Source organism: Meriones unguiculatus, chromosome X (assembly GCF_030254825.1).
Source record: "Meriones unguiculatus strain TT.TT164.6M chromosome X, Bangor_MerUng_6.1, whole genome shotgun sequence".
NCBI classification, from domain to species: domain Eukaryota; kingdom Metazoa; phylum Chordata; class Mammalia; order Rodentia; family Muridae; genus Meriones; species Meriones unguiculatus.
Window position 1 is genome coordinate 19450752 of NC_083369.1, and position 15998 is coordinate 19466749.

The following is a 15998-nucleotide window of genomic DNA, read 5'->3' on the forward strand; positions in this document are numbered from 1 at the left end:
CACAGAGCAGCAAGCGCTCTTAAACACTAAGCCATCTCTCCACTCCCCTGTCCCTACCTCTCATTGCTACTGTTGCATGTGAGCTGTTTCAAATGAATGGCTCATGTCACAATTCTGTCCCTTTAGTGCAAGAAGAAATGTCTAAATGGCACAAACTTCTCCGAACAAGAATTCTCTGTCTACTCAGCAATAAAAAACAAGGAAAATCATTGTGGGATCTGGAAAAGATCATCCTGAGTGAGGTATCCCAGAAGCAGAAAGATGCGCACGGTTTATAGTCACTCATATAGACATATAACACAGGATAAACCTATTAAAATCTGTACACCTAAAGAAACTAATCAAGAGGGAGGACTCTTGCTAAAATGCTCAATTCCTATCCAGAAAGGCAAAGAGGATGGACATCAGAAGAAGGAGAAAAGAGGGAACAAGTCAGGAGCCTGACACAGAGGACCTCTAAAAGGCTCTGCCCTGCAGACTATCAATGCAGATGCTGAGACTTATGGGCAAACCTTGGGCAGAGTGTAGGGAATCTTAGGAAAGAAGTGGGAAACAGTAAGATCTGGAGAGGACAGGAACTCCACAAGGAGAGCAACAGAACCAAAAAATCTGAGCACAGGGGTCTTTCCTGAGACTGATACTCCAACCAAGGACTATGCATGGAGATAACCTAAGACCCCTGCACAGATGTAGCCCATGGCCGTTCCATATCCAAGTGGGTTCCATTGTAATAGGAACAGGGACTGTCTCTGACATGAACTGATTGGCCTGCTCTTTAATCACCTCCCCCTGAGGGGGAAGCAACATTACCAGGCCACAGAAGAAAACAATGCAGCCACTGCTGATGAAACATAATTGACTAGGATCAGAAGGAAGGAAAAGAAAACCTCTGCTATCAGTGGACTTGGGGAGGGGCATGCATGCAGAGGGTGAAGGAAGGGAGGGATTGAGACGAGAGGAGGGAGGGAACCATGGGGCAGGTACAAAGTGAATAAAGTATATTTAATAAAGAATAAAAAAAGAGTTCTCTGTCCAGTATCATTACATCATTACATGTAATTTTGTTTTTATCTCTCAGTATATTGTGAAAGCAAGAGAAATGAAGTACAATTATGATAGGGGACAATGTTGGCACAAGCATAAGTAAGAACAGTGATGCAAAGAAAAGGTTGCTTGGGAGAATAATAGGCATGTAGGAAAATTGGTGGATAATGGGAAAAATAGGTCTGTTCTACTTCATGGTAAACAGTGAAAAGAGAGAACAAAAAACAAAATATGAAGAATTCTTCACAAAACATCAAAATCATTTCACAATAATGATATCAGGCAGAAAACAGCATAACATGTATAAAACTAAGCTAATAGAGGAACAGAGGCAACCAGTACATAGGCTAAGAAAGAGAACAAAAGGGTCTTACAAATGACAAGGAAAGAAAAGGGCCAGAAAATAAAGGAGCCACTGGTGTCTTTCATGTGTATTATACGTGCTATTTTAAAAGTACCCTCTCTTATCCTTCTCTTTGAGAGACAAGCCACTAGTTGTACAAGCTGTTCAGTCTCTTCGGAGTGCTTTATTCAATCCCAGCTCCCGGTGTGCAAAACAAGTGAGGTTCTGTTTAACTGGCTGCAGGTTAAAGGAATCAGAAAAGTCAGACAGAAATTTAGCAGGTAGACATTAGTAGATGAATATTAAAAAGTAGATTGAATATTTAAATGTTTCCTATATTACCTGTAGCAGATAATTATTCAGTCCATAGTTGGATAAATATAGTTATGGGGACTTAAATAGTATGATCCAACATACAATAGTATGTCTTTTGTTGAAAGTAGGGCTAACATTGACTCAGTCTCCAAGTTCCCTAGTAACGGGAACAGGGGCTGTTTCTAGCATGAACTCAGTGGCTGGCTCTCTGATCACTTGCCCCTGGGGGGGTGCATCCTTACCAGGCCACAGAGGAAGACAATGCAGCCAGTCCTGATGAGACCTGATAGGCTAGTTTCAGATGGAAGGGGAGGAGGACCTCCCTCCATCAGGGGACTAAGAGAGGGGAATAGGGTGAAAAGAGGAAGGGAAGATAGGATTGGGAGGAGATGAGGGAGGGGCCACAGCCAAGATACAGAGTGAATAAATTGTAATAAATAATAAATAAAAATAATAAATAACAAAAAATTAGGGTTAACACCAAGCTTCATGTGCATCTAGAATAGTCCTGTCCCTCAACTGCCACTTCATATCATTTACCTCATTTATTCTTCATCACAATCCCATTGATTATTCTTCCTGCATTATAGGTGATATAATGGAGGTGCATGAAATAAATAATTGCTTGCTTGTTTGAAATAAAACCAGGATTTAAGACCAGAATCATTTAAATTTATCACTCTATGTTTCTTCTCTCTACAAGAAAATTGTGAGAGGATCTAAAGTGTCAGCAAAAAGAAATTTAGATTCTTGAGCCTGAGGATGTGTTCAGTTGATAGGGTATTACATGAAGTTCTTCATATGGTTCCTAGCACTTCGAAAACTAGGCATGCTGACATATGCCTGCAATCTCAGCACTTGGGATGTAGAAGCAAGAGAGATTAGAAGTTTGAACTTGCTTTCTGATACATAGTGAGCTCTAGGATATGCTGAGGTATAAAAGACCCTGTCTCAAAATAAATCAAACATTTCCTACCCTGATTCTCTCTGTGAATATCAGTCTAATAATCTAGTACTTGAATTTACAGGTATAATTCAAATAGAGTTCTTAATGAAACATCATAATTTGTTCCTGGAAGCAAATTCCAAGCCTTCCTAGTCAACTAGTCTCTTCCTAAATACTGAGATTGCGTAATATTCAATTGCAAAATGTAGACAAGCTTAGTAGAAATAGTGACATAGAAGTCACTAGTGTAGAACCTAGGGACAATTTAGTTTTAGTCCTTGGCTCCATGGCTGGGGAAAGTAGCTCAATGGTAGACTACTTGCCTTACATGTGCAAATTTTTGGGTCAATCTCTAGCCTGAGGAAAAACCTGAAGGTTAATTCCTAGCTCCATCATTTATCAACTATGTATTGCCTTGGGAAAATTAAATAAGTATTCTGTATTTCAACTTCATATATCATTAAAATAAGAATAATCACAGTATTTTCTCTGGTGAATTTGTGGTGAATATTGAATTAACGTAATGAATATGAAATTTTGAACACAAAAACACAGAGCCATTCAAATAATGTCAATTCATCATTACTTTAGTGTTGGTATAACTTTCTTGTGGAATATATACAATTTACCCTTGTTCATTCCAGTGCCGATTTCTCTACCCCACTATCTGGTTTCAGTCCAAACATTGTATTGGGATGCTTATTCTAAACATCACCTGTCTCAAGTTTGTGTAAACATGCCACCATTTGTTCTCTGTACTGTCAATAAAACAACCAGCCAGTGCTCTGCAATGGAGACAATAGGGTGGGACATCCTGGTCCAGATGGGAGTAGAAGGAAGTGTTTGGGAAGGGTAGGAGAGCAGAGATCAGCAGGAGAGGACTTTGAACCATGAAGAGAGATGAACGGACGTAAGATATGACTAAAAGTTAAGTATAATGGGTAAAATCTGAATGGTAGGAAACTATGCTGGCTTGGAGGTTTAGAATGGAGTAACTATTGTCCAGCATTGTGCTCTAGCTTAATTAAATATATCCTAGTCTCTGTGTGGTGAGTTAGATATACAGATGGTTTAGGAATAACCGCTGTTTAACTAAAAGATAAATCAAAGACAAATATTAATAATCAACAATGCTTTATATTCCTTATATTTCTCACAATATAGTTTCTGTTTTTGAAAGCTGGTATATTTTCTTATCTATAGTTTTGTCACAGACTTCATTAGGAGTAACAATATTGCCAAGATTACATAAAGCAATTCCACTAGAGACATCTAAGGGTTATTTCAGTAAATAAAGGTATATATATTTTCCATTATGTTACACTTAAATTTTATTATATTACAGGTCCCATAAAGGCAGATGTGACTGTCATGGAGTATCCTCTTAAAATGAAAATTCAGATCAGTGAGATAATTTATTACAACCTCAGATCCTTTGGGTTTCAATTCCTCTTGGTAAAGGACATTATGTTCCTCTGTTACCATTAGACCTTCTGTCTCATATAAGGGCTTGTCAGACAAACACTTGTTTTTTTCTTCCTTTATTTTCTTTTTTATTTTATTTAATTTTTTATATTAATTAAAGTTTAGTCACTTTTTATTCCAACTGTAGCCCTCTCTCTGCCTCCCTCATCTCCAGGAGCCTGCCACAGAGGGCCTCTGAAAGACTCTACCTAGCAGTGTATCAAAGCAGATGCTGAGACTCATAACCAAACTTTGGGCAGAGTGCAGGGAATCATATGAAAGAAGGGGAAGATAGAAAGACCTGGTGGGGACATGAGCTCCACAAGGAGAACCACAGAACCAAGAAATCTGGGCACAGGGGTCTTTTCTGAGATGGATTCTCCAACCAAGGACTATGCATGGAGATAACCTAGAACCCCTGCTCATGTTCACAGATGGGGTAGCCCGTGGCAGCTCAGTGTCTAAGTGGGTTCCCTAGTAAGGGGAACAGGGACTGTCTCTGACATGAACTCAGTGGATGGTTCTTTGATCACCGCCCCCTGAGCAGGTGGCAGCCTTATCAGGTCACGGAGGAAGACAATACAGCCAGTCCTGATGAGTCCTGATGAGTCAGATGGAAGGGGAGGAGGACTTATTCCTTTATTTTCAACAGTATTCATGTATTTAGAAATCCTTAATATTGTCTTGAAGACTTCAAACTAACCTTTCAGGATTTATGAAAATATTGTACTAGTCTTATTAAATGTCACATTTGTGAAGGGCCCTTTTTAAACATGGGCTTAACAGAAAGATTAATGTAGTCATATTCAATTATTGTTAATTAGCCAGCCCATTCTTTCTTCCTTTTTCTTTTTAAAAATCTTTATACTTTGTGAGTTTCATGTCATGCACTTTTGTCCCACTCCCACTCATCTCAACATCCTTCCATATCTGCCCTGCACCATTGAAACCCCCCATAGACAAAGAAAAAATAAAAATAAGAAAAAAATAACATACAAAAATCTTGTCTTAGAAACTGTAGTGTGTCACCATGTATCACACATTATACCCTTTTGCCTAAATAGCTTTACTTGCAAATGTTCATTGCAATGAGTCATTAGTCTGGTTCAAGGCTTCTGGCTTTTATTATGCTGCATCTCCAATGAAACTCCTCTTCTGTTGTTTCCCTGTATTGATGATATCCTGCAGCTTTGATTCTGCAGGACCGGCCCCTTCATGCACTCTAGCAGTTCACAGATGGGGTAGGCCAACTAAAGGCCCTGGATCTGAACCTGGGTGCTGGCTGTGTTGTTCGGCCCACCAGCTGTCCTGCTTTGCCCAGGTGAGGAGCAGTGCCAGCCCTCCTGCTTGTGGCAGCTGGCAGGAGGAAGGACTGGCTCTCTTGTGCTCACTCCATAGGGGTCAGCTCTTCCACAGCAATGGCACCAGGGCTAGCTCACCAGCTCTGCCCCAGCTAGGCATGGGACCAGCTCTTCTAGTCTAACATATTTGGACTGGCTCTCCCATGCTCACACCACCAGGGTAAGCTCTACTGAACTGTCAAAGTGACCTGCATGGCCTGTTCTCCCAAATGCTGCAGCCAGTGAGAGGCAGGGCCAGCTCTCCTGCTTGCCATGTGCAGTGAGTAGCCCATTCTTTCTTTATGGAAAAAAAAAGGAACTGAGGTTTTGGGGAACCAATTAAATTGTGTTCCAGAGGTGAATAAGATGAGTGAGCTGAGCCTTTACTCACTTTAGTCTACTCTTCCTTTTCCCACTTATTCCTTTTTCAAGGTTTATCTTCAACTGGAGGAAGCTGTGTTCTCCCAACCATTCCCATGTTTTTTTTTTTTGTTTTTTTTTTTTGTTTTTGTTTTGTTTTGTTTTTCAGTAATGGTAACAATTTGGCAGAAAAATTACCTTGTTCCTTTGTATACCTTCTTTACACTCCATTACCATTTTTTTAGTTTACCTCCTATATGATAAATAGAAAGGCTTATTATAGATAATATGGCTCAACCATGGACTCAATAAAAATCAGACATTTTTACTAGCCTTTACATAACAAGGCTGTAGTTTTTCGACTCTGGGAACCCAGTATGAAGAATATTCAAGTACGTGGAGTTAACAGCCTTGAACTCCAGGCTGACTCTGTTCTGGAGAGAAAGCCTATGACCTCATTAAAACAAGAAAACTCTCACAAGAGAAGCTATACCTTCATCAAGCTCTCTGTTATCTTTGCCATTCTGTTGCTTGCTTTTCCCATGCTCTCGACTTGACTGCTCTGAACCTAGAAGCACTCCCTTAACTTCTGGCATCTTCCTAATCATTGTTTTTTTCACTACTTGTCTTAAGAGAATCATCTTGGTTCTTTGCTGCCCCTTTGCTCCTAATTAGAGCTTACAGTTCCAGCTTTTTAAATTTTCCCTTATTTCTAGGCTCTGCTTCATTCTTTTGTATCTGGGCTCCTAACACTACCTCCTATAGCTACTGCTTTTCAGAACTCAGTTTCACATTTTACATAAAGCAACTGTATGTTGGGGACGGATGTCAAAATCAAGAAGTTTGGGCAGGTGTGGAACCCTGAAATAACCCTCCTCCTTCTCTTCCACCCCCTCTCCTTCTTCTTCCATTTTTACCTCTCCTTGTCTCTCCTTCTCCTTTTCCATTTGCCTCTCTTCCTCTGCCTTACTAATTGTTCTAAGCATGAACATACATTAGCATGAAGAAAGAACAAATGCCTGTTGGTGACATGGTTGATAAGCTGAGAACTTCCTTGTTGTCTTTACTAATCTTCAGAAATTCTGCCTCCTGGTTATATGAAAGTTCTGGTAAGAGCTGGGGAAGCTAAAAAGAAACAGTGATGTTTTGCTGAGTCTCCAATTCACAAGTTTTCTTTTCCAGGATCAGATCCAATTCAAATAACTACCCTAATTAACTATCAGGTTATTGATTCCAGATCTAGTCTTCAGAACTTATCTGTAAACAGCAATGCAGTTTGAATCTAAGCTCAATTTACTCTCTCAATTGACTGTGAAAGGCAAGTGCATAAAGATTTAATGTAGGACACACCACACGCATGCACATACAGGGAGAGCAGGGGGCATAAAACAGATATGTGCTTAGTGTTTAACTTGGCATGTCATGACCTAGCACCCATCTTCAAGGGCATTTGCTAATGGGTAACAAAGACAGCAACGTAGCTATGTAATAGAGAAAAAACCAAGAATGAGAACAAAGTCAGTCTGAGCACTCTGATTTCTCTGCTATTTTTTCCCCTTGATTCAAAATTCTTCCCTGGCAAGTCTTACTGATAACAGTGGTTTGAGCCTCCTATCATGAAAGAATCTCATTAGGATCCCACAGGAGAGATTATGTTGGGAGCATATGCTAGCCTTCTGACAAAAGAAGTAGATAAGAAACCAACATTCATAGAGGTAGCGGGGGGGGGGGGGACTGATGCTATACTTTGCGTAGAGTATGAAGATCTTGTAGCATAAAGGTACCTACTTGTTTGAATAAGTAGTCTCCCTTGTTGGTAGTCTCCTTTGTTCCTTGGGTAGGAAGTAGGGAGGTGTCCCCACTGAAGTGGGAATGGAGAAAAGTACCCTAGGAAGCTATTCATAGCTACGCAGGATACAAATAACACAATATTCTTCAACACGGGTACAAACTTGCTGGCTAACTGCTGTGGGTGCAAGGAGCTCAGAAAGGATACCACAGGGATTATCAGGGAAAACATAAAAGATACAAGGATAAAATGTGTTAACTTCAGCATTTCACTGTTGCTTATGAAATCCATTCCATTCCAGTGCTGCTGGTATGGAACTGCTGCCAATTTCCTTTGTCACTTCTAAAAACCTGGGAATAATGAAAGGGTAGGAGCTTGTAGTACTCCCTGAAGACCTTACCTCTCTCAGAAAAGAAAAGGTTAAGTTTACCTTCTTACAGAGGACCATCTGGTGGTCAAACAGGAAGAAGACTCTCTGCTGGTTACGGCCATAGGGCTGGTAGATCCAGGCCATCTCTCCAGTGTAGATCAGCTCCGAGCTCCTGTCTAAGATGTCCTCTCCCTAGGAAGGACATGTGACAGTGAGAGGTAGCCAGGTAGTAGAGCTGGTACAGTTCCTTACACAGAAATACAGAAAGGTGAGCATAGATTTGGGTAGGAAGTAGCCAAAGAGATTGCAGAGATGGAGGGAAAGACAGATTTCTGGGTTCCCTTAAAAGGTTTACAATTCTGGAAGTAAGAAGACTCAGATTCTTATTTACTCTGGGGTTAAATAAGAATATCCTTTAACCAGTCAGTCTTCCTTATTCTCTCTATCTCCTTCCATTCCTCCAGTGTTCTTATTTACTCTGAGCCTAAGGGAGACCCATAAGTCAGACATGCAGGCAGGCAGGCATTCTTTTTATCTCCTTCTTGTTATCTTTTGTGAATCTTTTTTCTGCTCAAGTCTCTCAATTTCTACCTGGTCTATCACTTTAAGAGTAAGCCTGAAAAGGTGGTAGAAAATTTTCTGTTTTCCATATCAAAATGAAATAGGGGATAAAATATTTTATGATAAAATTAGAAACTTTACTACACATGCTTCAGCCTATGTGAAGATGGAGTAATAGGCAGTGTCCCAGGAAAAGAAACTCATCATTCCAGGGGACATATATGGGTCAAATATTGGGTTAGGTACGATTCACTCTAGTCTTCTGGATGTCACAAACGTTCTGGCAGGTAAATAATCTTGCTCCAATTTACATCTTCAAGTACCAAGAGGTCACGTGATAGGACAGGATCATGAAGCTTGGTAGCTACAGATGGACAACGTCATCCTAATCTATCTCCAGAGAGCACCTTTACTCTTTAATAAATTATAATTTAATAAATTACAGTGCTTCTAGACTCAAAAGTGCCTTCCTCTCCCTCAGTATGTTTTTACCAGCTGTTAAATGAGGTATAAGAAAAAACAAAACTATGTATAGCACCAGCTCTGATACCGTTACAGTAAAATGTTAGGTTTATACCCAAGGTTAGATTAAATGTAGAAATCCTATATTTCTTCAGAAATAATCACAAGCATGTAGCTCTGGTAGAATAATATTCTAAAAAGAGTGACATCAGGAAATGCTATTTTTAATTGTACCATTTCCTCTACTCAAGGGATTGGAAAAAAAAGGAGATCTCAGTGGATTATTTTCTAATAACAGAACTTGAAAGCAGCTCAAGAAATACTGTTTTGACTCTAGGATCCAAATTTAGATATAAGAGTACCCAAGACAAAGGTAAATAGTCTTTCTTGAGTTGACATACTAGCACTGTGCCTTTGGATGCATAGGGCTGGGGCAGACCTCTTCTCAGAGCTGCCCTTTTCTGATACAAGAGGGATATGTGCCACAATCCACTTTGAATGTGTATAAAGTCAAAGAATATATAAAAATTGATTAATAACAAAAACTGATGACAAACATGACTACTTTTGAGGTAAGGTTTCACTATGTAGCCAATGCAAGCCTGGAACTTTCTATATAGCTCAGGCTGCCCTTGAAATTGCATTCTTCCTCCTGAGGCTTCTTGAGTACCAGGATTATAGGTGCAACCTAAGTAACCTTGTACAACTAACATATCATCATTGTGTTTTAGTTTCTTCATTGTTTTTGAGAATATAACATTACAACTTTGTATAGATGTTGTGAAGAATGCTTAAATAAACATATATAAATATTTAGGAATACACATATCACATTGTAAACTTTCCATATGTAATATTCATCTTGGGTACTACTGTGCACCCCAGGTGCTAATACATAGTTCACTAAACTGATAAAGGATGAGCTGTAACCGTTCAAAAATCATAAATCAGAGAAACTGGAAACAATTTATCCAAAGAGGCAGATCAAAGTTAACAATCCCATGGGTCTAACTACAGGATTACATTTGAATGATGATATGTTGCCTAGCAGAAAAATTAGCTGCAATGTAAGAGTAGTGAGATGAGACTGGTAAAATAACTGTGTTCTGTGTCCAGTGATGTTACCAACTCACTCTGTATCCCTGGAAAGAAGTTTGAGCAGTTCCTGTTTGATCCACTGTACATGGCTGCTTGAAAGCATCAGATCTGTTTGTGTGAGGAATATGCTAAGTTTACATAAGGGAATGGATATTCTCACTGATTAGAGCTTCCATTCTTGTCTCCTATGCCTCACTTTCACCATAGATCTCTTTATCTTGCCCCACAAAGTACAATCCATTACCACTGCCTCTGGGTTTTTGCATTTGTCCAGCATTTAATGCAAACTTCTCACTTTCCCTTCTGTCTATTCCAGATGAACAAGGCCATGTCTGATTCATCTCAGATTCTGTAATGGTTGGCAAGGGCCATACAAAGAGAGGTTATTCAAAAAGCAAGTCTTCTAATGTCACATATTCTTAAAATCACCCCGTTTCTTCCACTGAAAATGAAAACCAAAGTCCTTTGAGACTATACAGCCTGACCTTCTATTACTCCTATTCGATCTTCTGCTTTTTCTCCTAGCCACACTGGCCTTTCCCCCACCCCTTGGAATGTACATTTTCCTATTTCAGGGGCTTTTTGTTATGGCTTTTCCTTCTACCTTAAATGTACCCCCACAAAAAAAAGCCAAATGATTTTTCTCCTTTATCTTCTTTAGTCTTTTCTCAAATGCTGTTCCTTTTGGTAATTCTTCCATTACTTTAGCCCATTAGAATACTTTATTTTTCTCCATATTCTCTATCCATATGCGGGATAACATGCTTATGTGTTGTTTTTGATCCCTTCATCCCTCTTGAAACATAAACTATAGAAACTTTGTTCTACCACTTAACACATTTCTAGAACACAGAATGAAGCTTGATATAGAGTATGAATTCAACAAATGATCTGCTAACGAATGAATAAGTGGTTAACAAATGAGCAGTGACCATTAAAGCCTACCCTGAGCTTTCTTCAGAGCTTTTCCTATTTTTTGAAGCCATAGTCTCAAGGAGTAGGCTTTATCTAATGTAACTCATTTTGTTCAGCTTCACTTATTCGGATTTACAGGAAAACTGATGTTGAAGCTCTGGCTGGAATGGCCTAGCAGGTATATCTATCCTGTGGCCCTTAAGCTGAATACATCCCAGAATAGCTATGAATGAGACTTAGTATGTTTGTTCATGAGAAATTCAGGTTTTAATGTCAAAAAGTTTAAATAGTCCTGAAAAAAGTGCAAAAGAAAGTCATCCTTTTCAACCAGTTTAATCTTCAATGGTATCTGTGTCAACTTCCGTCCAAAAGTGTAGAAAAGTGATAAATCGACCTGGGCCTATGTTTATTCTTTTGGATCAAGGAGTATACTTTATTTACTCACCTTCACTTTTAAATTGATACCTTTTCTGTGTCTATCATACTGGGTTTTAAGTTTGTTTGTTTCTTCCAGTTTCTTTGGAATATACTATCCAATAGTAAACTAGAAAAGGATGTAAGGTATTATATAAGCAGGCAAGAAAGAGAGGGATACCATAACGAGAAAATTATGACCACATGATCCAGCTCACAAACATGAGTTACAACCATGGGCACTTTCTGAAAATCTTCAGAGAAAAAAAAAAGCTGAAGAAAGACTATCAGGGCTATGTTCCATTCCTTATTTTTTACAAAATGATTTAATGTGAAAGGAGGTAAAATGACAGCTCATACAAAGCTCAGAACCAGAGAATTTAGAAACGGAAAATTTCCAGAAACTACAGTCCTTGGAAACAGTCTTTCCTCCGTCCAGCTACTAGAAAATGTCCCAAGCTATAATCACTTCAAGGAATACATGGCAATTTAACTTATCTCTTTATTTTCTGGGAGTTATAAGGGGTAGAGTAGTCTCCATAGGATATGGCTGGTGACTGAAATGGTAACTGGAGTTAGTCACAGAAATCTGAATATTCGTGAGAAAAACATGAGGGAGAAAGAGACAGACAGTAATTTAATTTCTATTCTCCAGCCAAATAGTCTAATTTACCAGATCAACAACAACTACCTGCATATTACCCATACTGCCTTTCCCTCTTCTGGGGAGATTAGGTTTTTAAGGATTCCCCCATGGATGCTGTGTTTCAATTTGATGAATATAGCTAAAGTCACCACAAGGACTTTTTTTTTTTTTTTAAATATCTGAGAGTCAGAGGAGAGGCCCAGACTGGTAAGCATTACTTGCTTGATGATTTGTAAGGCTTGCCTAAGGCACCCTCTGTCTGAGATCACCTGCCTCCTTCGCTCTCCACTTGTTCTTCACTCCCCCCCACACACCTCTCTCTAGAAACACTATAAGAATGAACTGTACGTGTCCACTCAAGGCTCTTCCTCAGGCAGGGGATAGAAGAGGAAAGACTTCTCAGGTGTTGGTTCCTGAAACCACAACTCAAAGCTACGGAGCTCAATAAAGATACAGCTCTTTGGGTAGGCAGAAAGGTTTCAAACTTTTCACCCCTCTTATGTCTGGAGACTCAGATCACAACTAAAAAATTAGAAGGGGAAACATGTTTCAGGGAAGGGGAGCCATCTTTTAGAGAATAGGAATTCAGTTTCTTTTAGGTACCTTTCTTTACAAGGAAGCTCGCAAAACAGACAAAAAAAAAAGTATTGTCAAACACAGTTTCAGAGGGTCTGTTGTTAGGTTTGCTTATAGTTATTTTGTCTAGCTCCCTATCTCTGCTACAATAAATGAACAAAAGAAAAAAGAAAGTAGAATCCATTACTTTCTAGTAAATCTGGGCCAGTCATGGCTTCTCCTTATAAGCAAGAGGGCTTACATATACGTAAATACATATACTCTCTCTCTCTCTCTATCTATCTATCTATCTATCTTGGTACCTCTGCTAATCTTCTCTTAGAAGACATTATCTATCAAACAGAATAAAAATGTGTCAACTGACAATAATTATGGTGTTTTTAAATTATCCACATAAGGAAGAATAGAGGTAGCAGAATTTTTTTCTTTTTTTATAATTTAATTTTTATCTTTTTACATTAATTACATTTCATTTTGTATCCCAGCTGTAGCCCCCTCCCTCATCCCCTCCCAATACTACCCTCCCTCCCTCATCCACTCTCATGACTCTCTCTAAGTCAAGTGATAGGGGAGGTCCACCTCCCCTTCCATCTGACCCTAGCTTATCAGGTCTCATCAGTACTGGCTGCAATGTACTCCTCTGTGGCCTGAGAAGGCTACTTCTCTCTCAGGGGGGTGGTCAAAGACCCAGCCACTGAGTTCATGTCAGAGACAGTTCCTCTTTCCCTTACTAAGGAACCCACTTGGATAATGAGCTGCCACGGGCTACATCTGTGCAGGGGTTCTAGGTTATCTCCATGAATGGACCTTAGTTGGAGTATGAGTCTCAGAAAATATCCCTGAGCCCAGATATTTTAGTTCTATTGCTCTCCTTGTGGAGCTCTTGTCCTCTCCAGGTCTTGCTATCTACCACTTCTTTTTTTTTTTTTTTTTTTTTTTTTTATCTACCACTTCTTTCATAAGATTTCCTGTACTCTGCCCAAAGTTTGGTTATGAGTCTCAGCATTTTGTCTAAACATTGACTAACTCTTTGTTAAGACTTAATCATGGCTCCTTGGGATAGACTAAAAAATTTAAATGTTAAAAGAAATACTATTATTTAAACACAGAAAATTGTATCTGATTTGAGGGCAAAATAACAAGGCATTGGATCTACTTCTGTTCTATCACCACAAAGTTTAAGAATGCCACTTCCTTCCTGTTGACATTTTTCATTTTGGTTATGTCTGACTATCAGGTCACACAACTTGGACCTGAGAGATGAGTAAGGAATGTTATTACTCCTAGTTTGTGTTGTCTGGGAAGGAAAGCTTAATGATTTCAGTCATTTCCTTTTTATGTTCAAAAAAACTGTGGGTGTTGGGATGACTAGGTGACAGAGATTACATTTAGAATGATGATAAAAACAGAGCAAGATGATAGTTATGGTCTAGAATACGCATGCTTTATTAGTCTAGTAGATATGCTAGGATAAGATGATATCACCAATAGCAAAAGAAGTATAGTTGTCATTCTTCATGGTTATAAACAAGAGTACCAAACCTACATTGTGTTCCTTGGAGCATAGTGGCATGTGCTACTTCAAATCTACCTTTGAAGTTCGTGATCTTAAATCCAGGACAAAAAGAACATTGGAAAAGTACTAAGTCAATCCAATTGTTTCCTAACAACACCCTAAGTGATGGACACTGTATTTCTTAATATGTCACAGTAAGGTAAAATAAATAAAAAAAAGCAATAAAGCAAATAAAATAAAGTTAGAATGGTTTTCATCAAACTTCAGTGAATACTCTAAACAACTCTTCCTTGGCAGGAAGCGTTGCCTTGGGTTGAGTATAAACCCTTCTCATTTCTTTTAAATTGTTCAACAAGCAAGTGGGGCCTCCCAACACCTCTGTTGGTAAAGGTGCCTTACCTCCCAGTCTAAGACAGAGGCCTGCCATTGTGCAATCTTGTCAATATTCTCCAGGCGTCGTTTGCGTTCATTGATCTGCTGAGTCACATTTCTCATGACAGCCAAAGCAGCTGCAACATATCTGTAATCACTGTCAAGATACAAGAGTAAAATGAGGATGAATCAATGTGCAATATACGAACCGTAAATCCATTCGACTCTTCCTCCTTAATAAGAGTCTTTTTTTTTTATCAGATGTTAATTCACATCAAAAGAACAACTACATTTCCAGTCCTAGTTTTGGAAGAGATGGCTTTGTGACTTATGTTCATGCAGAAACCATGCCAGCCCCACAGATATCCTACCTGTAAACTTCTTTCACAGGGGAAATGGACCTCTTTAATTTTATACATCTCAATTTGTGTCTTATCTGTCAAAACCAGACAAGGATCAAGAAAGAAGCAGTACATGTGGCATAGTTCAAACGCCCTAGACATCTCTTTTATCTGTATTGCTAAGGAGTCTCTGTCAATAGTCACCATGGAATAATAATGCTACTTTTCCTCTGGTACAATAAGGAGATAGCTGTAGCATAAAGCATAAGAACAAAGATTTTGAAGCCAGACTCTCTGAATTCACATCCAATTTTATTACTAACTAGCAGTGTTGACTTTAGCAAGTGTCACTAGCACTTAATTCATTTTTTTTTCATCCAGAAAATGGGCAAAATCTTGGCAGAATTTATTGAGGGGTTTAATAAATAAATGCAGTAACACATATTTTTTTTTTTGTTTTCCACTTAACCCGTGTTATTTGTATATTTACTTCAAATAATACATTTCTAGTGGCAGATATAATACAGGATGCCTCATACAGAATTCTTCATCCGGAAATATAACCTACATCCCAGGTTCTGGAAACATTTGACAAATTATGTTTTGAGAGTCATATCATTCTACACAATTTTGTCTGCTTGTCTGACCTGATTTCTAATTGAATACTATTATGAAAGGCAGACTGAAAGTAAGATTCCAGCCATTTGATATAGACAGAATGACCCAAGAAGGAAATAAGGTTCATTACAGCTCAATGTTTATACCTTCTCTCAATAAAGCTAAAAATATCTTGTAGTTGTAACCTTTTTACTCTCCCAGAGTCATGAGACCAAGTATCTGTCAGTTAAGTTATAGAAGGCTAATATTTGAAGTTAATATAGAAATTGCCAAATAATCTGTGATCATTAAGCCTTTATCATTAGAAATAGATAATGAAGGGATAAGCCTCCAAATTATTTATCCAATATCAAGCAATCAGCCCTAGAAACATGTATTTAGGCAACACAGAATGGACTCAGCAGGTTGTATTCATTTATATCCATAAAAACAATTATTAAAGAAGAAGGGGCCAAGTGAGAGCAGGGGAAAAGACATGAGAAGGGTGGGGGGGAGGAGATGGAGCAGG

The 15998-nt window shown here is 38.8% G+C and overlaps 1 protein-coding gene across 5 annotated transcripts in view; it reads right to left on the minus strand.

Annotated features, from left to right (window-relative positions):
• Arhgef9 (Cdc42 guanine nucleotide exchange factor 9) overlaps positions 1-15998 on the minus strand; it is a 156039-nt gene that overhangs the window by 23498 nt on the left and 116543 nt on the right. For all 5 annotated transcript variants that reach the window (XM_060375143.1, XM_021661660.2, XM_021661659.2 and 2 more), the window contains exons 6-7: positions 14559-14688; positions 8032-8163 (exon numbers count right to left, since the gene is read on the minus strand). In XM_060375143.1, the coding sequence (XP_060231126.1) occupies positions 8032-8163; positions 14559-14688 (262 nt within the window). The remainder of the gene's footprint in view (positions 1-8031; positions 8164-14558; positions 14689-15998) is intronic.